General features: G+C 35.9%; 1 protein-coding gene across 1 annotated transcript; it reads left to right on the forward strand.

The window, feature by feature from the left end:
• Positions 1-20,233: 20,233 nt before the first annotated feature.
• Positions 20,234-20,674, forward strand: LOC116108019. Its single transcript, XM_031394304.1, has one exon. The coding sequence runs from the start codon at positions 20,234-20,236 to the stop codon at positions 20,672-20,674; it is 441 nt and encodes a 146-aa protein (XP_031250164.1).
• The last annotated feature ends 5,750 nt before the right edge of the window (positions 20,675-26,424 follow it).

Here is a 26,424-nt window from a genome sequence, read left to right on the forward strand (position 1 = left end):
AGGATGGATCAATTGGGCTAGAGAAACTATTAGCAACCAAGATCGCTACACAGTGTGTAAGGATGAGAAGTTTGTTCAAGAGAATAAGGTATTGGAATCAGTAGTTGAGAAGGTTATGCAAAATGGATAGAAGATTACATTCCCTAGAGAAACTAATGAAGCTGTAAGTGAATAATTCATTTTTAGTTTTCAGATTCTATTTGATCTCAAAGAAAATTGACTACAAGGAAAGAAAAATGGAACTTGGAGTTTTATGTTATTTTTCCTTCTGTTTTTTAAGCAATGTTGATATGGTCGTTGAAAGATATGAGGTTTCAGTTTTGCGAAATATGTTTTTGTCGTCCAGAAATTTGAGGAATACAGCTCAAGGAAAAGATATGTACTAAAAATTTTTTTTTTCCTCAAGTTTCTCAGCCTCCAAATAGAGTTGAGAATTAACTTTTTCAGTAATTAATTATTTGATCCACTTGATTGTAAACTGATTATTACATAATTTGTAGGAATATGAATGCAATAGGCTCCAATTCATGTATTATTTGCATGTCAGTACTATTGTATTTGGTAATATTTTAATGATTTTCTTTAAGTATTTGTTAATTAGTGGTATGAAATTTCAAGGATTAGTTTGTAAATTTTGATAAATGGACACCTTTTGTTTTCCTAGTTACGGTTGGTACTTCACATTTGTTCAAGGATTTGTCTATATCGTTCTCATTTATCTTCAAGGTTTCACCACTAAATAGATGATAAATCCATGGAAGACTTATGTGAAGCTCTCTCCAATCTTAATGGGTTCTCATGGACTTACCAAAGATTCTTTGGCTTTCTTAACTATCTAGCACAACTAACATTCAAATCCACAAAGGTAAATATTTAAATCCATTACTTTTTTTAATTTCATGTTGAAAAAAATAACGATTTTCCTTTCTAGACGTTTTGATAACTTCAGGTTTTGTTTGATAGTCAAATTGGGTCTCTTAATCTATACTGGTGTAAATGATTCAAATTAGCTCATTGACTCTTGCAATTTGAATCAAGTAAACGAGATCAATTTGGCTATAATTGGAAATTTATTTTGTCGTCTCAGGTTTTGCTTGTAATGGTCATGGGCACATTCATATCGAGCCTCAGACGAAAATACCCAGTTCATGAATATGTATCTGCAATACTTTTAGTTGTGGGGCTGATTCTTTTTACCTTAGCAGATGCACAAACTTCACCAAATTTCAGTATGATTGGTGTTATAATGGTATTAGGTGCTCTAATCATGGATTCGTTTCTTGGTAATTTGCAAGAAGCAATCTTTACCATGAATCTTGAAACCACCCAAGTGACTATACTGTGCTATGCTTTTGTGACTTTATCTGGATATCATCTTACTCTGTGACTTCTGTTAGTTTCATTCTTAATTATTCTATTTCATTTATTTATTGTTCAATTGGTGACTCTAAAGAAGAGATCTATCGTTTTTATAGCTATAAAGAACTGGATTTCTCAAATTTCCAGCTTTTGTGGTTTTAAATTTCATAATTAGATTGATTTGAGCTAGAAAGGCCTAATTTTTAGTCCATAGACTCATCAAATTCAGTTTCAAGTCTTGCAAATATCACAGGTTAGCAATGTTAAAATCACATATAACTTGAATTTGATCTTTAAAGTTACTGGATCATTGGAAGCTAATTATGTGTTTGGTGTGAACAAATATTGTTGGAGTGTACTGAATAATTTAAGTATGAGATTTTGTGAAATTTGGTTGTTGAAAGATGACAATTGCAAATAACTTACCAAAAAGAGAAGAAATCCAGGAGGAGCAAACAAGGTTTTATTGTACAACATATTTTGTTGGGATGGTGTATAAACTTTACAGAAATTAAGATTAATTTTTGTATTACATAACACTAGAGAGAATAGTATAACAATGTTGCAGTTACTTTGATTGAAATTAAGAATTAGTGTATTGCCATGGCACATTTTCCTTGGTCTCTACACATATGGGTTGGCTGTGGTGACTGCAGAGACAAGTCTTCTAGAGAAACTAACATTTTTACAGAGGAGAAGTGTATCTAAACGATGTCCAGAATCCATGGTTGTTAATAGTTTAGGATTGGGATTGGCCTTGCTTAGTGGTATTATAATATTCGTGGCTATTTCACCCGAGTACCATGTTCACCAACCTAAACTAATGTACTCAAATTCCAAGGTTCTCTTCTTAATAAAAGAAGAGAAAATGATAGATTGAGATAATAAGATTGAATTGTAAAAGTTAGATTGAATTACATATGTTTTCTGTGCTAAAGTAAGAAAGTTGTTCATTTGTTTTTGGATAGTTAAGTTGATAGATATATAGCTTAAAATTTTTGGTACGGGTAATTTTACTATGAAGAGTTAAACGATTTCGTGGTGCAATGCAATATGAGAAGACTGGCCAGGAACTTCAATTTATTACTACTATTTTCAGAAAGAAAAAGATAAAGAAAGAAGGTCAAGAACAAGGAGTTTGTTTTATGTGTTAAATGGGTGGAGATACAACTACTAGAACCTGTCCAGTATCTTTACACCAACATTAAATATATATTTAAAATTTGTATAGATTTAATACTCATTATTTGGTATATAATATTTTTATTATTTATTTCTTTAATTATCAATTCAATATGAATTTAACTTAGATACAAATAAATTAATGCCAGAATAACAATTAATAATAATGTAAAAAAAATTCTATAAACATACCCGCGCAACGCACGGGCTTTCTATCTAGTTTTTTTAATAAATCATAGCTATCTGTCCCTATCACAATCAGTCCAGCTTTCCCTCTCTTCCACCATTGCTTCAAATAAACTACCAAGTACCAACAATAGAAACTTCACACTTTGTTATTTTTTTTCTAATTTTAAAAAAAATTATTTTTCATAGAATTCATCGCTACTCAATGTCCTTTCTTCATATAACATTCATTCACTTTTTTTTCTCTTCTGTTTGTAAAGTCTCAATGGATCCTCCTCTCAGTCCCAACACCTTCTCTATCAGCTTAAAGGTACATTTTTCTTCTCTTTTCTTTTCAGGTTTCTTCAACTACACTAACATAAACCAACATGTGTGTGACTTGATCCAATTGTTTAAGTAAACTCAGTGGCTCTGGTGATGGGTGAAATGCTTAGAATGGACCTCTAAAACATTTGTACTCTAGGTGTATTTTATGGTATTTTTTAAAATTTAGGGGTTTTATTGATTTTTGGCTACGAAATGTTTATTTATTTACCTTTTGGATACATATCATATGATTGTGATATAACTACTTTGCTTCTTTCTACTACATAAAACCACTTGTGTGTGTTGAACCAGTTATTTAACTGAATTCTGTTGCCTTGGTGCTAGCTGAATGAAATGTGAAATACTTGTACTTTTTGGAGTGGTTTGTGTTAATTTTTAATTTTTAAGGGTTTTATTGGTTTTTGAGATAATTATGAGGGTTTTTTAAGTTGTGGAGTCTTTTGGATTTCAATCATATGATTTGATGGTGGTTATGGATAGTTAGAAGAAACCCCATCAGTTTCAGATACAAGAGAAATTACTCTTATGATATGTTTGTACTTTCAACTTTCTAGGGTGGATTTTGTTATTTTTAAAACTATAGGGATTATATTTAGCTTAAATTATTTAGAGATAATACTTGAGTCTTCTCAAACTTTTAGATGAGTTTTCTGAAGATACTAATCTCTCTAACATTTGATCTTTATTGTAACTTATAGACAGATTAAGCTATATCTCGTTTGGTATTTGAGCATATGTCAATCTGAAATGTTTGATAATTCAACTTTTCCATATACCTTTGACTCGTCAATTCCAACAACCCATTAGCTTCCTCTATCTTCCCTACCTCGCAAAGCTCACTTTTATTATAGTGAACATCACCACATCATGCTGCAAACCTCTTTGATTCATCAATTCAAACAACCCATTAGCTTCCTCCATCTTCCCTACCTTGCAAAGCCCACTTATCACTATAGTGAACGTCACCACATCAGGCTGCAAACCTCTTTGACTCATTAATTCAAAATACCTATTAGCTTCCTCCATCTTCCCCACCTCGCAAAGCCCACTTATCTATGTAGTTAACGTCACCACATCAGGCTACAAACCTCTTTGATTCATCAATTCAAACAACCCATTAGCTTCTACCATCTTCCCCACCTTGCAAAGCCCATTTATCATTGTATTAAAAGTCACCACATTAGGTTGGGAACGTCTTTGACTCATCAATTCCATCAACCCATTAGCTTCCTCCATTTTTCCCTCTTTGCAAAGCCCATTAATCATTGAATTAAATGTCACCACATCAGGCTGCAAACCTCTTTGACTCATCAATTCCAACAACCCATTACCTTCCTCCATCTTCCCCTCCTTGCAAAGCCCACTTATCATTGTAGTAAACGTCACCACATCAGGCTGCAAACCTCTTTGACTCATCAATTCCAACAACCCATTAGCTTCCTCCATCTTCCCCACCTTGTAAAGCCCACTTATCATTGTAGTGAACGTCACCACATCAGGCTACAAACCTCTTTGACTCATTAATTCAAAAAACCTATTACCTTCCTTTATCTTCCCCTCCCTGCAAAGCCCATTTATCATTGCATTAAACGTCACCACATTAGGCTACAAACTTCTTTGACTCATCAATTCCATCAACCCATTTGCTTCCTCTATCTTCCCCTCTTTGCAAAGCCAATTAATCATTTAATTAAACGTCACCTCATCAGGCTGCAAACCTTTTGACTCATCAATTCCATCAACTCATTAGCTTCTTCCATCTTCCCTTCTTGGCAAAGCCCACTTATCATTGTAGTAAATGTCACCACATCAGGCTGCAAACCTCTTTTACTCATCAATTCCAAAAACCCATTAGCTTCCTCCATCTTCCCCACCTTGCACATCCCATTTATCATTGTATTAAAAGTCACCAAATTAGGTTGCAAACGTCTTTGATTCATCAATTCCAACAATCCATCAGCTTCTTTCATCTTCCCTTCCTTGCAAAGCCCATTTATCAATGTATTAAAAGTCACCAAATTAGGCTACAAACCTCTTTGACTCATCAATTCGAACAACTCATTAGCCTTCGTACCCCTATTCTCCAAACACAAACCTTTAAACAAAGAAGTCAAAGTAACAACATTTAGGCTAAAACCCCACTTCAAAATCCTCCTGAAAGCAGCAAAACCATCACAAACTTGACCCACGTTACAAAAACAATTAATTAAAACATTTAATGTAAAAATATATGGCATCAACCCCATTGAATTAGCTTGCTTGTAAAGCAAAATAACGTCTTCCTAAAACTTCTTCTTAGCAATAGCTCCAAACATTTAGTTGAATGATGAAATCGGTGGTTTGGGTTGCATATGAATCATTGAAAAAAAGGAATAATGTGCTTCATTAAAAGTGATATTACCTTATTTATAATCCTTTTGAATGAAGAACAAAAGATTGGATTTTGGTTTCAAAAGAAGAAGAACAACGACAAAGAAAGGTTTTGAACGCCATTTGAGTAGCGGCATTTATGGATTATCTAGGGTTCAATTCAAACTGGCTAAGTCTTTTGTGGTTTAAATAATACAATCTCATGGGAAATGAGTGTGGGATGAAATGTATTTATGTGAAACCCGTAGGGTACATATGTAATTATCCAGGCACTGGTGGTCTGTTAAAAGAAGCAAAATTATAATAAAATTTGAGCCTTTCAGTCCCTCTCTCATTTCTCTCTTTAATATAATGAGACCACTTTGCCATTTCTTTATGTTATCTACTCATGTCTCAATCGATGACTTGATCCAGTTGTTTTAAGTAAAATCAGTGGCTCTGGTGGTGGGTGAAATATTTGTACTCTAGGTGCATTTTGTGTTAGCTTTAAACTTTAGGGGATTTATTGATTTTTGGATAACTATAGAGTGTTTATGTATTTACCAATCCATAAGATCATATGCTTGTGATATAACTAGTTTGCTTCTTTCTATAGCATAAACCCACTTGTGTATTTTGAAATAAGTGTGATAGTTTTTTAGCTATCCAAAAATTTTAGGATTACATTTGTTCACGTATACCAGCAATCGATATGGTGATTACAGCAAAACAATGAGTCTGGCATAGGATGGCTATGAGATATGAGCAATTGAATTGGTTTGTGTGACTAGTACAAAAATGAAGATTAAGTGGAATGATTATAACAACTTTTGATGACAATTTCACCAAATAAAGTCATCATACATCAAATATTTGTCAATACACATTTTCCAAGGTAATTAATACATTCATTCATTGAGACACATAATTCATACTCACGTCATGAATACAGAGCACCACAACAGAATTTTAAATGAGTTATACCAGCTTTTGAGGAACAAATGGATTTATAATACACCAGAAGTTCATTACTTTGACATATTCTGAAGATAGAAATTATCTTCTCTAAAACTTTCAAAGCAGAACAAACAATGAAGATAGAAAATAAATATCCTTCCACTCAGCATAAGGAACACGAGCTACAGAATAACTCACAAACTAGTTAGAAAATATAGCATTATTCCAGAGATTGCATCAAAGTTTGACCTGAATTTGACAGATACATTCCAATACTCAATCAAGCCACAATAATAACAGCAGCAACACTCAAGAGTCAACCCAGAAAAATATCAACAAACAGTAGCCAAACCCACAAAATAAAAATCAAGTCTATTTATACTCTAGCAAAGCAAATACGCAAAAGAATTGCTAATATAGTTATTTGTGGAGACTTATGGATTTTATGGTTAAGATTAAACCTCATCAGTTTCAAAAAAAAAGAGAAATTACTCTTATGATATGTTATTACTTTCAACTTTCAAGGGTGGATTCTGTTGTTTTTAAAGCTTTGGGATTATATTTTTTCTAAAATTATTTAGAGGGTGTATTGTACTTGACATGGATAGCTATTTCTGCAGCCTTTTGGATAGATCATATGATTATGATATGATAAAGAACAACAAAACTATATTGTTGTTCTTTTTTTCTTTTTTTAATGTTGTAGACAAGGCATCAAATTTTATTCATGTGATTTTGCAATGAAATATGTAGCTCCTTGAATTGACATACCTTGCATTACTAGCAACTGAGTGCTCGAACTAGTTTATAAACCTTGGATCATTTGAACTAAGTAAATGTGTTTCAAGCAAAGGATGTTCGTGTAAAGCTTAAAAACAAATCCATAAGGTTTAGGAACTCTTGACTGTGATTAACAAAGCACAAAGTAACCGATTTCCCTCTCCTGTAATACAATCGCAAATCCTATGAATTAATCTTTTATATGATCAAACTATTCATCCTGGTAGTCATTCTAACAAAAACAAACTTATAGCTCAAAGTATTGCAGGTATTAACTTTCCACACAATTGATTTCAGTTTAGCTTATAATTATGAAAGAGCCTTGACTATTGAATCCATTGCCAGTCTCATGTTTCTACCTTCCACCACACCAGACTGGTTCATGTAAAAGAGTTTCCAAATTGTACTCACTTCTTCCTAAAATGTTTCTTCTCCTCAGAATATATCTCCCAGTCTCTTCACAATAACCACTCTTTCATCAACTAAAACACCTTGCTCAGATGCTTCTTCCACACCAGACATGCCAATTTCAACTAAAAATTTGCAGCATGGTTCAACTAAAAGATCTTCCAAACTGTACTCAATACTCACTTCAGCCTAAAATGGTTATTCTCTTTAATATATACCTCCTAGCCATTGCCCCTTCATCAACTAAAACAGCATGCTTAAGATGCTTCACACCGGAATCATATAAGCAAAGCTTCAGTGAAATTGAGATCAAATCTTTAGAAATCAACTCTTGGAACAGTAATTAGTAATTAGTTCTAATGTTGCTTTCTTTTGATTGATGGATATTCTTGATAACCCTTGGTCAATGTTAAACTTATCAAAACACATTTACCTTTGGTTGGATCAAGAAAATTTCAATGCCTTGAGATCTTTGGCACGTCATTATCAAATTATCCTACGATTCTGCTTCAAATATCTTCATTGGAGAAACCTATAAATTTTATGGCATCAGAAATCTTAAACAGGCTCTAAATGCTTGGAACATAAATCAGCAATTGACTTTGAAAAATAAGAATAGGATAAAAATGAAGTAGCTCTAAAATTATATAAAAAATTCTAAAATATTCCAAGATACTGAAAGTCATACAAGAAAGAAGAATTCTCTTTATGTAAAACAAGATGCGATAAGATTCCTATACTACCTTATCATACAAAGTGAGGAACGAATCCCTAAAATACATGATATGTGCAAATTTACATTCTTGATAATGAAAAACTGAAATACAACTTCGTTTGGAAAGGAAAATCATACCTACAGAAGTATACATTCATCACTAAAGAACTTAAGTAAACAGAGTATGCCACACATATATCTAACTTGTCAAGACATGTACTATGGAAGAAAAAGGATATAATAGTATTTAAGCAAACAAAAAGTGGCAATACATTTTGGAAGTTTTAATTGCATGTTATCTTTTTCCCTACTTTTTGTGGGAAATCAAGTTCCTACTACTTTCAGTCAGAATTTTCATATATGTGGAATCAGGGGATAAAAATATTAATTCCATTCTTTGGAGTCCCTTTAACTAAGTTGTTCTTTAAAATTGAACGACTAGAACTTGTTCAGGTGTAGTCTGTCTCACTTTGCTGTGACTACTTGAGATTTGTGCAAGAATACGATCCATCTGTACGTGAATTTTCACCTGATGGTATTGCGAAGGGAAGAAATCTCTTTGAGCGTGCTATAACTGCTGCTGGTTTGCATGTTGCTGAAGGCAATAAAACATGGGAAACATACAGGGAAATTTGAGCAAGCCATTCTCCATACGATAGATGAGACCAACCTTAAGGTGATAATTTATAATATATATTTTAGAAACTTATTAGAATATGTGCCTGAAAGGGGATGCGTTCTATTAATCAATTTACTTGATTATTTAAATTCTTATTCCATCCTACTATTTTGGTATTATGGTTAATAACGCTTTTGTGGGTCTTCCTTTATATTTCTTAGAACCATGGCTCAAGTTGCATGCCCTGTTTATTTTAGAAACCCGTGGTTCTTCTTTTTGTCATTTTGAATAGTTCATAAATTTTGTTCTTTCATTTCCCTATGAAGTGCTATGTACCCAGAAAAAGTATTTGCTTTCAAAATTTACATTTGGAAAATTACTGCTCTTTTGTAGGAAAAAGAAAAACAGGTTCAACGCATCCGAAGTACATTTCACCGTCAGTTGTCTGTTCCCCTTGCTAATGTAAGGTCAACCCTTCTCATCTACAAGTATTGGGAGGTGGAACTGGGACTGCTCTAGATGTTGGATCAAGTGATTTTGATGGGATTCCATTTACTGTTGCCTCAGCATATCAAAAGGCATTGGAGATGTATAATGCTCAAGCTGATTTTGAAAAACAGATTGCAAGGCAGGATATATCTGACTTCGAAAAATTTCAACAATTCACAGTATATGGCATTTACTATCAGATATTGTTTTAGACTGCTAAATGATAATGCTGGGCTCTTACATGATACCTTAAGCATTTAGGTTAAATGGTAACTTAATATGATATTAAAGTAGAGATCATGATTTGAGTCTCTCATCTATTACATCTTGCTATACTTGGGTTGGTCTTTCTATCTGAATTTGGGATTGGTTTATGTAACACGTGAAGATGCCTGTTAGAAAACCTAATACCATTGTTGTGCCCTTATCTTTTCAACCTTAAGCTTTTAGGTCAAGTTGTTTATCAACAAAGTTGCTGCTGAAATTTCATTATAATTTCAATTTCTTATGGTCTTTTTTGCTTCTAATATAAGTAATTAGTTTATGTAAACTTTAGATCTTCTTTTCTTCTTCTTCTTTTCTTGAGGGTGGAGGGTTGCATAAGAACTTGCAATGTAGCAATAGGTTACTTCTTCCTTTTTTCTTTTTTCTTTTTTCTCCTTCTTAAAAGTGTTAATACTATTATTTTAATTTGAAATTTTTGCAGATCTACTTGAAGTTTGAACAATCTTCTAGAGATCCAGCCCGTGTTCAACTTCTCTATGACCAAGCTATTATTGAGTTTCCTGTAACACCTACTGTAAACTAGAACAAAGCATGTATAACAACAATAGAAAATTGGACCCAAAGTTTTCTTTTCATTACAAATCATGTGTCTTTTATACATAAAGAGTACTGTTTACAAAAAATGTATTTTAAAAGACAAAATAGGGGAACAGTGTAGCTAATCCTCTTCGCTTGCCGACGCCCCTCCGACCGCATCGTCACCTAGAACCTGCATCCACAAAGGAAAATAACGGGGTGAGCACNTACCTCAAGTGGGGCGTTACAATTAGGCTACAATCCTCTCTGACTCATCAATTCGAACAACTCATTAGCCTCCGTAACCCTATTCTCCAAACATAAACCTTTAATGAAACAAGTCAAAGTCACAAAATTTGGGCTAAAACCCCACCTCAAAATCCTCCCGAAAACAACAAAACCATCACAAACTCAACCTACATTACAAAATCAATTAATCAAAACATTTAATGTAAAAAGATCTGGCATTAACCCCATTGAATCCGCTTGCTTTTAAAGCAAAATAACGTCTTCATAAAACTTCTTGTTAGCTAGAGCTCCAAACAATCGGTTGAATGATGAAATCGGTGGTTTGGGTTGCATATGAATCATTAAACAAAAGAAATAGCGTTCTTCATCAAGAGTGATATTACCTTGTTTACAATCCTTTTGAATGAATTTGTCAAGCCTCGCTGCCTCTTCAACGTTATGTACTGAATCTAGTGGTATAGTTGTAGTCACTTTATATGAATTTGTGAACGAAGATGAGATTTTGGTTTCAGAAGAAGAAGAACAATGACGAAGAAAGGTTTTGAACGCCATTTGAGTAGCGGTGTTTATGGATTATCTAGGGTTCAAACTGGCTAAGTCTTTTGTGGTTTAAATAATACAATCTCATGGGAAATGAGTGTGGGATGAAATGTATTTATGTGAAACCTGTAGGACTCAGACGTAATTATCTAGGCACTGACGATATGTTAAAAGAAACAAAATTATAATAAAATTTGAGCCTTTCAGTCCCTCTCTCATTTCTCTCTTTAATGTAATGAGACCACTTTGCCATTTCTTTATGTTATTTGCTCATGTCTCAATTGATGACTTGATCCAGTTGTTTTAAGTAAAATCAGTGGCTCTAGTGGTGGGTGAAATATTTGTACTCTAGGTGCATTTTGTGTTAGTTTTAAACTTTTGGGGATTTATTGATTTTTGGATAACTATAAAGTGTTTATGTATTTACCTATCCATGAAACCTTTTGGATTAAGATCATATGATTGTGATATAACTAGTTTACTTCTTTCTACTGCATAAACCCACTTGTGTATTTTGAGACAAGTATGAGAGTTTTTAATTATCCATGGATGGTTATTTGTGGAGACTTATGGATATGATGGTTAAGAGTAAACCCCATTAGTTTCAGAAACAAGAGAAATTACTCTTATGATATGTTTGTGCTTTCAACTTTTGAGGGTGGATTTTGTTGTTTTTAAAACTTTGGGATTGTATTTTTCTGAAATTATTTAGAGGGTGTATTGTACTTGACATGGATAGCTATTTCTACAACCTATTGGATAGATCATATGATTATGATATGATTAAGAACAACAAAAACTATTTTGTTGTTCTTTTTTCTTTTTTTAATGTTGTAGACCAAGCATCAAATTTTGTTCATGTAATTTTGCAATGGAATACGTAGCTCCTTGAATTGACATACCTTGCATTACTGGCAACTAAGTGTTTGAACTAGTTTATAAACCTTGGATCATCTGAACTAAGTAAACGTGTTTTGAGTGAAGGATGTTCATGTAAAGCTTAAAAGCAAATCCATAAGGTTTAGGAACTCTTGACTGTTGTTAACAAAGCACAAAGTAACCGATTTCCCTCTCCTATAATACAATCGCAAATCCCATGAATTAATCTTTTATATGATCAAACTGTTCATCCTGGTAATCCTTCAAACAAAAACAAACTTATAGTTAAGATATTGCAGGTATTAATTTTCCACACAATTGATTTCAGTTTAGCTTTTGATTCTAAAAGAGCCTTGACTATTGAATCCATTGCCAGTCTCATGTTTCTATCTTCCACCACACCAGACTGGTTCATGTAAAAGAGTTTCCAAATTGTACTCACTTCAGCCTAAAATGTTTCTTCTCCTTAGAATATATCTCTTAGTCTCTTCACAGCAACCATTCTTTCATCAACTAAATCACCCTGCTCAGATGCTTCTTCCACACCAGACATGCCAATTTCAACCCAAAATTTGCAACCTAGTTCAAGTAAAAGATTTTCCAAATTGTACTCAGTACTCACTTCAGCCTAAAATGCTTATTCTCTTCAATATATATCTCCTAGTCTATACCTTTTCATCAACTAAAACACCATGCTTAGATGTTTCACACCGAAATCATATAAGCAAAGCTTCAGTGAAATTGAGATCAAATCCTTAGAAATCAACTCTTGGAACAGTAATTGGTAATTAGTTCTAATGTTGCTTTCTTTTGATTGATGGATATTCTTGATAACCCTTGGTCAATGTTAAACTTATCAAAACACATTTACCTTTGGTTAGATCAAGAAAATTTCAATGCCTTGAGATCTTTGGCATGTCATTAACAAATTATCCTACCATACTTGCTTCAGATATCTTCATTAGAGAATCCTATAAATGTTATGGCATCAGAAATCTTAAACAGGCTTTGAATGCTTGGAACATAAATAAGCAATCGACTTTGAAAAATAGTAAAAGGATTAAACCAATAGAAGCTTTAAAATTATATAAAAAATTCTACCATATTCCAAGATACTGAAAGTCATACAAGAAAGAAGAATTCTTCTGATGTTAAATAAGACGCGATGAGAATCCTATACTACCTTATCAGACAAAGTGAGGAACGAATCCCTAAAATACATGATATGTGCAAATTTACATTCTTGATAATGAAAAACTAAAATACAACTTCATTTGGGAAAGGAAAATCATACCTATGGAAGTATACATTCACCACTAAAGAACTTCAGTAAACAGAGTATGCCACAGATATATCTAACTTGTCAAGACATGCACTATGGAAGAAAAATGATATAACAGTATTTGAGCAAACAAAAAGTTGGACAACGTCCATAAAAGCAAAAATAACCATTGGATGTTGGAGTTCTAGCTTCACGCTTTGAGAGAACTTTGGTAAAACAGCATTTAAAAAAAGAAAAAAAAAAAGTCTATTTCCTTAGTGGCTATCTTAAAATTTTCCTTAATGGTTAGACTCCAAGTGGCAGATATTTGCAAAAAGTATCAAGTGCCATCTTTGCCTCATGGTATATACTCTCAGAATATCTAGAATGTAACGCCTCACATGAGGTACGTAGTTATTGTTTCCTCTTTCGCTCTTATTTGAGTTGGGTTTTGGTAATATTGTTTAACTGAGTGTTGTGTTGAATTCTTGTCCTGAAATTGGTTGAAAATAGAAGAAGTTTAGTGTACCAAGCTTCGCCGGCGCAAAGAAGAATCTTCGCCGCGGCGAAGATGTGTTGAAACCACGGGGAAACTCTCTGGACAGTTTCGCCGTGGTGACAGAAGTTTCTTCGCCGCGGCGACAGGCCGATTGAAATGTTTGTTAAGTTTTAGATATTTTCTTCCCTAAGGGCAATTTGACCATTCTACCCCTAATTAGCAGGAAAAGTGGGGAGTTAATTGTAAGGATTTTTCATGGAGAATATGTTGATATGGGGGTGTGTTTGTAATGAATCAAAGGATATAGATGGAATTCCCAAAGAAGAGTAAGGGCAAAATGGGAATGCTTGTGTATAAATTTCATTAAAAGGAATTAAGTCATTGCAAACCCTTCATTCTTCTTCTCCATCGCCACTCTCCTCTCTTGCTTCCTCTCAATTTCTCTTTCTTTTGTTCAAGGAGTTTTAAAGGGCTTTTGGAGTGATTTGGGGTAGAAAATCAACCTAAGGCATCCTAAGGTAAGGATTCTTGCTTTGGTTGTGAAGCTTTGTGAGTTTTAGTATATATTGAATATTGAGGGTTTTTGTTCTTTTGTTTAAGAGTAGAGAAAAAGTCAAGCAAACCAAGTGAAAGGAAGAGTTGGTGAAGTCTCTCCATAACAAGGTAAGTAAACCCCAACCCAAGTTGAGATTTAAGAATTTTCTTGATTAGGGTTTTGATAGAAATGATGTATGTATGTGATATACATGTGATATGCCATGTATGAAGGCTTAAATAGAGATTTCTATGCCTTGTGATTGTTTATTCTTTGCAAATATGAGAAATGAGTTGTTGGGTTGGAAAGGTAGTTTGAGATGGAATTGAAGGGGTATTGTGGATCCCTTTTTGGAAGTGCTTTCTTTGACAGGTTTTATGGTTATGTGAAGGGGTTTCTCCCCATTTTGGATGGTTAGAAAAAGTTTTAGAATCATTGCTATATTAGAGTTTTATAGTGCACATGAGTTGTTTGATGAAATGCCTAATAGAGGTTTGAGTATGAGTAGTGAACCTTAATTCTTGCAACATTGCATGTTGGCATTTCATAAGTGCATTAGTGGAGATGAACCATCCATAGGCACTAATTGTGCATTGAAAAGTGACCTAAGAAAGTGTAGGAAACTTGTGTATGCAATTACCCTATGAGTAGAGAGCTTGGTGGATGCAACTACTCTAAGGGTAGAGAGAATGAAAAATGCTAGAATAGAGTGAATTAGAAGAGTAGTATAGATGGGTTGATGCTTTGTGATCATCACCCGACAGTTATGGGAATCGGGTTGATGCTTTGTGATCACCACCCGAATAGCCCTTAGAGATGGGTCGATGCTTTGTGATCGTCACCCGATGAGTAGTAGAAACGGGTGGATGCTTTGTGACCACCACCCGGTTAGTTGTTAGATAAGTGGGTTGATGCTTTGTGATCATCATCCAACATTTAGTAGAAGTGGGTTGATGCTTTGTGATCATCACCCGACAGTGACTAGAGACGGGTTAATGCTTGGTGATCGTTACCCAAAAGTCATGAGAAACGGGTAGGTGCTAGGTGGTCTCCACCCGATAGTTATGAAAATCGAGTAGGTGCTTTGTGATCCCCACTCGGTAGTCACTAAGAACGGGTTGGTACTGTGTGAATTCCACCCGATAGTCATGGAGAGTGAGATGGTGCTGTGTGAACGCCATCCGGCCGTACCTCCGGTAAGATGAGGCCATGATGTTTAGTAGAAACAGAAATAGAAACAGAAATAGTATAAGGAAAGAATTAAGAGTTATACATACGGGGACAGGCAGATAGAGGGTTTTACTTACTGAGCATTATTTTGTGCTCACCCCGTTATTTTCCTTTGTGGATGCAGGATCTAGGTGTTGATGCAGTCGGAGGGGCGTCGGTAAGCGAGGAGCAATAGCTACACTGTTTCCCCTGTTTTGTCTTTTAAAAGGAATCTTTGTAAACAATACTTTTTGTGTATAAAAGACATATGACTTATAATGAAAAAAAAGTTTTGGGCCTAATTTTCTATTGTAATTATGCATGCATTGTACTAGTTTTCAGCAGTTGTTACACAGAACTCAATGCAAAAAGAACTTAAAAATAATATAAAGGGTCATATATGGGGGCATTTAATTAAAAGGCCAAATCAAGTTCAAATTTAATAAAAAGGCCATGTAGTTTGAAAGTGTTAAGTAAATAGCTTTGTTATTGATTAAGGTTAATTAAACATGATTAGTGGTTAATTAGGATTAATGAAGTATTGTGTAATCTTTTAAAAATTATAATATGTCCCCAAAGAGCCAAAATTCTTGCAAACAAACCCAAACACCTTCTTCTTCTTCCTCCCACCCCTGGTGGTTTTTCTTCTAAGCTTCGTCTACATCTTCTTCTTTTTCTTCTGCATCTTTTTCTTCGTCTACATCTCTTCTTCCTGTACATCTTCTTCTTTCTCCATCCTGTACATCTTCTTCTTCCTGCCATTAACACTATCTTCATCCTTCGCCATTAACATCTTCTCCGCCACAGATCCTGTAACATCCACTTTGAGGTATATTTTTTTACTCATGTTCATTTGCTTTTAAATTCTATTTATTGGCCAAAGTTAAATGGACATGTTATTTAAGTTGTTAGAATAGTCTGGATGCCCTGATTTTTTTGAAGTCTTGCGGAATTTTGGGAGTGCAGACTTCGCCTCGGTGACGTACGCTCTGTATTTCTTTGCCGGGGCGAAGAAAGAAACTTCGTCGGGGTGAAGAATCAGCAGATTTTTCTTGTGAAGTTTCAAGAAAATTTTCCATAAGGGTAAAGTGACCATTCTACCCCTAATTAGAAAGCAAAGTGGGGAGTGAATTGCAAGGAAATTTCATGGAGAATGTTTTAGAATGGGGGTGCAAGTGTAAAGAATTAAAGGATAAGGATGGAATTTTCAAGAAAGTGTAAGGGTAAAATGGGAAGGAAGGCTTAGTTTATGAGATTGAGGGTTAGCCTTCTAAATCCCTTCATTTTCCTCATTTCCACCGCCTCCTCCATTCCCTATTTCCTCTCAACTCTTCACTTAATCTTCCAAGTTTGTTAAGGGCTTTTAGTTGGCTCTTGATAGAGAGTTGTTCCTAAGCACCAAGAGGTAAGGATTCATGCTCTAGTTTATATTTAAGTTGAGTAAGTGTTGAGTTCTTATTAAGTTTATGCTTAGGAATTAAGAGAAGAAGCAAGTCCAACAAGTTAGAGAGCTTTTGTGGAAGAATTCAAGAAAAAGGTAAGTAAATCCAACCCAAGTTCAGATTTAAGCAATCAAATGACTTGATGTGTATTTATATGACTTGATTTGTATTTATATACTTATAATTGTGAGATTGATTGCTAAGATTGTAATTGTGGATGAGTTGTTGGGTTGATGAATGGTTGTTTTGAGTTATGAGAAGCAGAGTCAAGGTTGGGATGGCCAATGGAAGTTTGGCTAAATTTGAGAAGAAATTGAGTAGAGATTTTTGAAGTGCCTTTCCTTGATAGGTTTAGAATTATTATGGAGGAGTTTTACTCCACATATGGATGGTACAAGAAAGAAATAGAACTATAGTTAAAGTAGAATTTAATTATGCATGCTTATTGTTTGATGGAATGCTTAAGAGAAGCATATGCATGAGTAGAGAACTTATTTTTGTGCAACATTGCATTTTTGCATTATATGATTGCACTAAAGAAAGAAACATAAGCATATATCATCCACATGTATATCTTTGCATATGCATGAGTAAGAAAGAATAAAGAATGCTAAGAATAAAGAGAAAGAAAGAAATAGCACTAAAGAATTAAAGAAAGAGAGTGCTAAAGAAAAGAAAAGAATAGGTTGTTGCGATGGGGAACTCATGAGTGATAAGAAGAAAGTCCCACACACACGCCACCTTAATTGAGTGGCATAAGAAGAAAAAAGAAATTGTACAACCCGTAAGAGTGTATGTGGATAAGGGTTGTACCAAGAAGAAAGTCCTACATGCAATCCACCTTAATTGAGTGGCACAAGAATAAGAAAGAAATTGTACAGTCCGTACGAGTGCATGTAGATAAGGACTGTACTCACTCACATGGCCAGAGTTTCGAATCCGTGCATCAATCGAGTCCGATCGGCATAAGAATGAGAATGAGAAAGAATAAGCTAGAATAAGAATGAGAATGAGAAAACTCAAGCATACAAGAAAAGAAAAGAAAAGAATAGCTTGAGTAAGAAAAGAAAGGAAGAATATACATTTCTATGCATTATTGTGAGTGCATTGCATTCATGCATATTACCATGATGTTCATCATGGTGAGTAAGAATAGAAAGAGTAGAAAGAAAGAATAGAAAGAATAGAAAGAATTAGAAAGAAAGAAAAAGAACAGAAAGAATAAAGAAGAGTAAGATTAGAGTAAGGAAAGAACCAAGACTAAGTTGTGGGGATAAGTCGTAGAGGATTTACTTACTGTGCCTTTTTGTGCTCACCCTGTTGTTTTTCCATGTTTTGCAGGAAATAGGTAAGCGGCGGTCGGATGGACATCACGGAGCAGAGAGAAAAGGCACCACTGTCCCTTGTGTATAAGTTTTGTGTATACTACTTTTGTATATGTAAAGAATTATGTTTTATAAATAAAAGAAACATTTTGGGCCCAACCATATTTCATATACTATGTATGTATGTGTTTGAGTATATTAGTAAGAAAATAGAAGGTGTTACAGATCCTCCTCCCCCTCCTCCTCCTGACATTTCGTCCAGGTATGTGTATCTCCCCTCTCCGTTTTATATTTTGATTTACAAAGATTTAATGATGGATTGGGTTTGGGTTATGATTTTGATTTAGTTGTTTAGGTTGTTGGTTGTGTTTGATGTAATGCAAGTTGAAAGGAGTGAAATTTGTTGCATATTTTCTTGCATTGTGGGTAGCTGGGGGTGGTAGCACCGATTGTAGGTGGAGATGACTGAAAATATGTTCTGCATATGATGGATTGCTTAAGCGATCTGGTATGTTTGGTATAATGCAGCAGATCATGGATTGCTTAAGCGATCTGCTATAAGTCTGGTATATGGCAACAGATCGCTTAAGCGATCAAGTAAATGGCATAAGATCGTTTAACCGATCTGCCATAAGTCTGGAGTATGTCAGCAGATCGCTTAAGCAATCAGGTAAATGGTAGAAGATCACTTAAGCGATCCTTTATATTGCTTAAGCAATCTAGTAAGCGATATACCTGTTTGCTTAAGCGATACACCAAATCGCTCAAGTGACTTTGCAGATGCTTTTTAAAATCTTTCAACCTTTAATACATCAGTTAATAATATATTTTTTTTTCTTATATTATAGGTGCTTGGCTATTATTAGACATGGGACAGTTTGTTTGGGGTGTTGAATATTTTGGTGAGTGGGTGGAGGAAGAAAGTTGCTGGAAGTGGATTGGGAAGAGCAAATAAGTTATACCAATTGTTGTAAGCACAGAGGTTAGTTTTGATGAGTTGATTGATGAAATAATTAGAAAAGGGGATTTGAGTTGCTCACGTAGTGATATAGTTGTGAAGTATGTTTTAAGCAGAGTTCCTAAACATTATAAGGTACCTCTTGCTATATTAAAGTCAGATAAAGGTGTGAAGTTATATATGATTGATGTGGGCGATAATGGTTTGAGGTGTAACACCCACATTGAGGCAAGTTATTTATGCTTTTACTTCCTTGAGTTTTGCTTGTGTTTAGGTGAAAGATTGAAGAATTTGGGAAGTGCAGACTTTGCCGCCGCCAAGGAAGTTGGTCGCTGCGGCAACAAACTCTCTACCCAAATTGAGTTTAAGATTTGTAGGCTTAGCCGCGGCCAAGAAGAAAGTTCGCCGCTGCGATGTATGCTCTGGAATTCTTCGCTGAGGCAAAGAAAAATCTTCGCTAGGGAAAAGAGCTAGTTGGAATTCTTGAGAAAATTCTAGAGAAATTTCCTTAAGGGAAAAATGACAATTCTAAATGTTTTTGCAGGAAATAGGTGAGAAGCGGTTGGATGGACGTCGAGGAGCGGAGAGAAATGGCACTACTGTCCACTGTTTTGAGCTTATGTACATGAGACGTTTATTAATGTAAAGAATTTTATATATAAAGTAAAGAAATTTTTGGGCCCATTATCTTTTTCTTATATGCTTATGTATTTTTATCATATTATATTTTCCAAGTATACTAGCTAGAAAGAAGAGTCATTACATTTTTGGTATCAGTGCAAAGGTTTTGGGATTTGACAGTGTGCCACTCTCGCTGCGTTGACGTTCCATAGCCGACCGTTGTAAGTTAATTCAAGTGTGGTTATCTTGTAGATGAGACGTAGAACCCGAGCAAGTAGTAAGAAGACAATGAGTGCAGGGGAAAATTCCAACTCGCCAGAACCTACTTCCCCTACCCTCGATGAGGCGAGAATCCGAAATATTATACAGCAAGTGTTACTAGAAAGTTAGGGGAGAGTTGTACCAGAAAGAGTTGAAACCCTCGTTCGAGTACTGACCACCAGGGAAGAAAGAGAAAGGTCGGTACCCCCAACAGTACAAAATCGTATCGAGCCTATATATGGGCTCCCAAGCCAACACTAGCCATCGAAATTTAGAGGTACAATGGACCCATTAGTGGCAGAAGAGTGGTTTAGGTCCGTAGAGCATACGACGGCCTTGTTTCCCATGACAGACCCGGAGAAGATACGGTATGCTAGTTTTCTATTTCGGGGTGATGCCCGGATATGGTGGGAATTGATGGAAGATACTCATGAGATAGCAGTTATGACCTGGGGAGAGTTCAGGAGGTTATTTGAGGCTGAGTACAGAACAGTTGACCGGGTTCATGAAAAGATCCAAGAGTTTATCGGTTTACAACAGGGCACTGGTACAGTGAAAGAATACTTAGTGAAATTTATTTTCCTGGCAAGGTCTGTGCTAGGTGTAGTGAGTACCCCAGAACTAAGAAGGGATAAGTTCGTGCATGGGCTAAAGCCAGAAATAGCCCGTGATGTAATGGCAGGTGCCGAGCCCCTTCAGACCTATAGTGAAGCCTTGGAGTGAGCTTTAGGGGCGGAGATATTTATGAACAAGCTCACCCTAACCAGTCCATCAATAGAAGGACGGAGTGAGCCATCTCTCGCTCCACACAGAGAGAGAAGTGATGTTTCTAGAAGTAGGGAGGTGAGAAATAAGAAGAAATTTCAGCCCAAGAATAACAGAAGAGACTTGCAAAGTAAACGCCCAAGGACTACTGAGTTTCCTTTATGGAGTTTCCTCTATGTCCGAAGTGTGGGAGAACTCATCCAGGGGAATGTTTAAGAGAGTTAGGCCGAAACGTATGTTATAGGTGCCGACAGCCGGGGCACTTGATGAAAGATTGTAAAACCCCTCCTGCACTCGTAGCATAAACTTCCAGAGGTACCAATGCTACAGTGTTTATAGTGGCACAGAGTGAAGCTGAGGCTAACCCATCCGCAGTTACCGGTTAGTTACTATTTCATTCAGTTCCTCTTTATACATTGATTGATTCTGGAGCTACTCACTCTTTTATTACTCAAGGAATGATAGAAAGATTAGGCTTGAAACCTGCTGTAATATATCAGCCTATTAAGATAGAATTACCGGATGGTGTTAATGTGGTGACCTATGAGATACTACCAGAGGAGTTCGTAGTGATCCAGGGAAAAGAGTTACAAGTTGATTTGATAGTGTTTGATATGCCCGACTTTGATGGTATTTTAGGCATGGATTTCCTAGGGAGGTATGGAGTAGAAATTGATTGTCGGAAGAAGAAAGCAAGAGTTAATCTTGATGATGGGGATAAGTTTAGTTTTGGAAAGGGCTATCAACTGAGTATGTTAATAAATAGTATAAAGGCTAGAAAGATGTTAAGAAAAGCGTGTTCTAGGAACATTGCCCATGTGGTGCAAAGTAGTGATGTCTCACAACCAGAGTTTCAGAATGTGCCAATAGTCTGGGAATTTTTAGATGTATTTTTGGAAGATTTGTCGGGTTTACCTCAAGAAAGAGAAGTAGAATTCAGTATTGAATTGGCACGAGGAATAGCACCGATTTCTAAAGCCCCTTATTGGATGGCCCTAACTGAGCTTCAGGAATTGAAGAAGTAGCTCCAAGAACTCCTAGATAAGGGTTTTATCCAACCCAGTCATTCTCTCTAGGGAGCCCCAATTTTGTTTGTGAAGAAGAAAGATGGGTTGCTACGGATGTGCATAGATGACAAAGAGTTGAATAAAGTGATAGTGAAAAATAAGTAACTGTTGCCTCGAATAGATGATTTATTTGATCAGCTAAAATGAGCAGTAGTGTTTTCTAAGATTGATTTAAGGTCGAGTTATCATCAAGTAAGAGTGACAGAACAAGATATTGCCAAGACTGCTTTTCAGACTAGATGTGGGCATTATGAGTTTGCGGTGATGCCTTTTGGGTTAACCAATGCTCCAATAGTCTTTATAGACCTAATGAACCAGGTTTTTCATGATTATCTTAATCAATTTATAGTGGTGTTTATTGACGACATCCTGGTTTATTCCAAGTCAAGAGAGGAGCATGAGAAACACTTAAGATTTGTGCTACAGCAATTGAGAGATAAGAAGCTATTTGCCAAGTTTTCTAAGTGTGAGTTTTGGCTGGATCAAGTTATATTTCTGGGCCATGCTGTCTCCAAAAAGGGAATATCAGTGGATCCTAGTAGGGTGAAGGCAATTCTTGAATGGTAAAAGTCAAAGATGGTAAAGGAAGTTAGAAGTTTCTTGGGACTAGCAGGATATTATCGACGGTTTGTAGTAGGATTTGCTCAGTTGGCTAAGCTGCTTATAGCTCTTACCAAACAAAGAACTCCTTTTATATGGTCAGATGCCTGTGAAGAGAGTTTCCAAGAGTTGAAGAAAAGATTAACCATAGCTCCCGTTTTGGTATTACCACAGGAGGGTGTGGATTATGATATTTATACAGATGCCTCACTGCAAGGACTAGATGCTATGCTGATCCAGTTAGGTAGGGTAATAGTGTTAGTAAATGATCCATATACGCAGCAGAAAAAAAAAATATATAATACAAGGATCGTTTACATGAGCCAAGATCAACGGTATAATTTTACAATTTATATTAAAGTAAAATCTGCACAAAAAGGTTAATCATGAGTTAAGAGAATCTTACGCACGTTTGGAGGCTCCACCACGTTTGCCTTTGAACGTTTTGCTACCGACCCAAGCGTAGGATCGAACCCACGTAGTCCACACGAAGACAATCACAAAAGAACCAAAGAGGGATTTGCTAGATCCTCTTTGGCTTTAAGATTAAGAAGAAAGGAAATCAAATTGAATTGATTTTTTGGCAAAAAGTGTTTCTGCCGTGGGAGAGAAAGAGAGGGGCTGCTGTGTGTTTTTATTTTAAAGCGAAATCAATTACATTTCAATTAACACACACTTTTCTCTTATAGTAAATCAAGTTGCCCTATTCCCATATGGAGTAGGCCTGGGCTCCAACCCAAACACCCCATGTTACCAAACACTCCCGATTTGATATTTTATTTTCCGTCATTATCTCAATTAAAATCAATTAATATATATTAACATTTAACAATAATGATAATATATTTAAATATGTGCGAACACATATTTAAACGTAATTTCACTTATTATTTTTTCTAACAAATTAAATAAAGGCTACGACCTCAGCAAATTTAATTGCACTGTGAAATTACCAAAATACCCTTTTGCCTAAAAAGACGAAAACGCCCTTCTTTCTTCTTGGCTTTTAAATTATCTTCTATGTGTGTGACCCATAGGCTCCTCATCATACCGGCAGTGTATAGTATCACGATTAACACCAATTAATCGTCTCACTAATACACAGACCAAGATTGGCCCTTGGCAAGGCATCATGGCCACCCCATAGATTCTGATTCAGCAAAATAGCCACCTGTCAACGATATGGTTACTATACAATTCGATCCTTTCATCATACATTATCTCAATGAGATGAAGGCATAGAAATAGTGTCAACCTTCGGTTACTCTCGATATTATGTGTTTAGTTTCTAGACCAATGACCTGTATTATAATCCGGATAAAGCAACAACTCAATCCTACTGTGGCCACAGTTTTAGTGTCATTGCCATATGCTGAATTACACCATGAGATAACTTCTCCCGTACCCGGGAGTGATGAATCCTCTGTCTATCCACCATAGTCTTGATACACTCCTCGATGCAGCCAATCACCACCGTATTGACAGCTTTGAAAAGAACTGCATTAGGCTTGTGTCAAACTGCACCAATCGGTGCACAAGGCGCTCCAGTGATCTCAAGTCTAAGGATCACATGCACCACCATTCGTTAAAGGATTTATTCCATAGACACTGGGGTTACCATCCATATGGAATCCTCTAGTGGGTCAGTCCAGTGAACTTGCTGCGATGTATCTGCTTACAGCAAGCACCCATGTGTTGTACCAGGTTGTCACCAAACAACCTTGACAAGTGAGATCAGTCACTGCCTTTCGATAGGATCATTCAACACTATGGTAGCCTTACCGTATTATCTGTGCCCTTACTTCAAAATAATACTGGGGCTATGGACATTTCTAGAATGGCCACCATATGTGCTCATAGGGTTCTCACTATCAAGATTTGAAACACTTGATACCCTTATCACGATTCTACTATTCCAAGGACATATATCAATACATATTACAATAACAATGATTTACGTGATATAGAATAAAATGCTTTTTATTATTGATTAATGAACGTTATTACAAAGAGTCAATTCTACAATAATTAATTGGCTCTAGGGCATCTACTCTAACAATCTCCCACTTGCACTATAGCCAATCATTCATGTACTTAATACCAAATGATCTCAAGTGCCTTTCATGCTTCTGCTGTGATAGAGGCTTTGTTAGTGGATCTGCGAGATTGTCGTTAGTATGCACTTTACTAATCTGCACGTCTTTCGGCTCAACTATCTCTCTGATGAGATAGAATCATCTGAGTATGTGTCTGGACTTCTGATGAGACTGTGGTTCCCTGGCTTAAGTAATTGCTCCATTGTTGTCACAATAGATGTCTATAGGATCAACAATCGTAGGAACCACACCAAGTTTAGTAATGAACTTCTTGATCCGGACTGCCTCCTTGGCCGCATCTAACAATGCAATATACTCAACCTCCATTATAGAATCCACTACAGTGCTTTGCTTGGAGCTCTTCCAGCTCACTGCACTACCATTGAGACAAAATACAAACCTTGATTGCGATCAATAATCATCTTTGTCCGTTTGGAAACTAGCATCACTGTATCTTTTTACAGTGAGCTCATCTTCCCCTCCATAAACCAAGAACATATCCTTAGTCCTCTTCAGGTACTTAAGAATGTTCTGGACAGCCATCCAGTGACGGTCACCTGGATCCGATTGATATCTATTACAAGTGCTCAAAGCACATGAGACATCAATCCGAGTACATAACATGGCATACATGATGGATCCAATTGCTGACGCATATGGGATCCTCTTCATCCTATCTCTCATCTTATGTTTTAGGACACAATTCCTTAGAGAGATAAACACCATGTGACATCGGAAGAAATCTCTTCTTGGATTCTTACATACTGAATCTCTTCAGTACTTTGTCAATATATGTACTCTGACTTAGGCCAAGCAACCTACGCGATCTATCACGATAGATCTTTATACCAATTATGTAGGCTGCTTCCCCTAAGTTCTTCATGGAGAAGCACTTGGATAACCAAGTCTTTAACGACTGCAAGTTTTGTATATCATTCCTGATCAGAAGTATGTCATCGACATACAACACTAGGAATGCTACTGCGCTCCCACTCACTTTCTTGTAAACACAGGGCTCATCTTCATTCTTGATAAAACTGAATTCTTTTACGGCTTCATCAAAACGAATGTTCCAACTCCTTAAGGCTTGCTTGAGTCCATAAATGGATCTTTGCAACTTGCATACCTTATTAGCTTGACTATCAAGAACGAAACCATTAGGTTGTGTCATATACACATCCTCCTCAAGGTTTCCGTTCAGGAAAGCAGTTTTGAGATCCATTTGCTTAATCTCATAGTCATGATATACAACAATTGCAAGCATAATTCGAATGGATTTAATCATGGCAACCGACGAAAAGTTTTCTTCATAGTCAATGCCATGAATTTGTTTGAAACCTTTGGCAGCTAGCCGTGATTATAAGTATGCACATTGCCATCCATGTCAGTCTTCTTCTTGAAGACCCATTTACACCCTATGGGTTTTACCCCTTCAGGTGGTTTCACCAGAGACCATACTTGGTTCTGGTACATGGAGTCCATCTCAGATTTCATGGCTTCAAGCCATTTAAAGAAATCTGGATCCGATATAGCGTCATTGTAGGTTCTGGGTTCATTGTCTTGGTAGACTAGTACGTCACCATGTGTAGTCACGAGATAACCGTATCTCTCGGGCTCATGGCATACTCTCCCAGATCTACGTAGCTCTTGTGCGACTTTGTTAGAGTAGATGCCCTAGAGCCAATCAATTATTGTAGAATTGACTCTTTGTAATAATGTTCATTGATCAATAAAAGGCATTTTATTCTATATCGCGTAAATCATTATTATTGCAATATGTATTGATATATGTCCTTAGAATGGTAGAGCCATGACGAGGGTATCAAGTGTTTCAAATCTTGATAGTGAGAACCTTATGAGCACATATGGTGGCCATTCTAGAAACGTCCGTAGCCCCAGTATTATTCTGAACTAAGGGCACAGATAATACGGTAAGGCTATCATA

Source organism: Pistacia vera, unplaced genomic scaffold (assembly GCF_008641045.1).
Source record: "Pistacia vera cultivar Batoury unplaced genomic scaffold, PisVer_v2 Contig551, whole genome shotgun sequence".
Lineage (NCBI taxonomy): Eukaryota > Viridiplantae > Streptophyta > Magnoliopsida > Sapindales > Anacardiaceae > Pistacia > Pistacia vera.

What these genes read in the sequence shown, in the direction of transcription:
- LOC116108019 (XM_031394304.1), top strand. Translation starts at nt 20,234, where the DNA reads ATGGACCCATTAGTGGCAGAAGAGTGGTTTAGGTCCGTAGAGCATACG.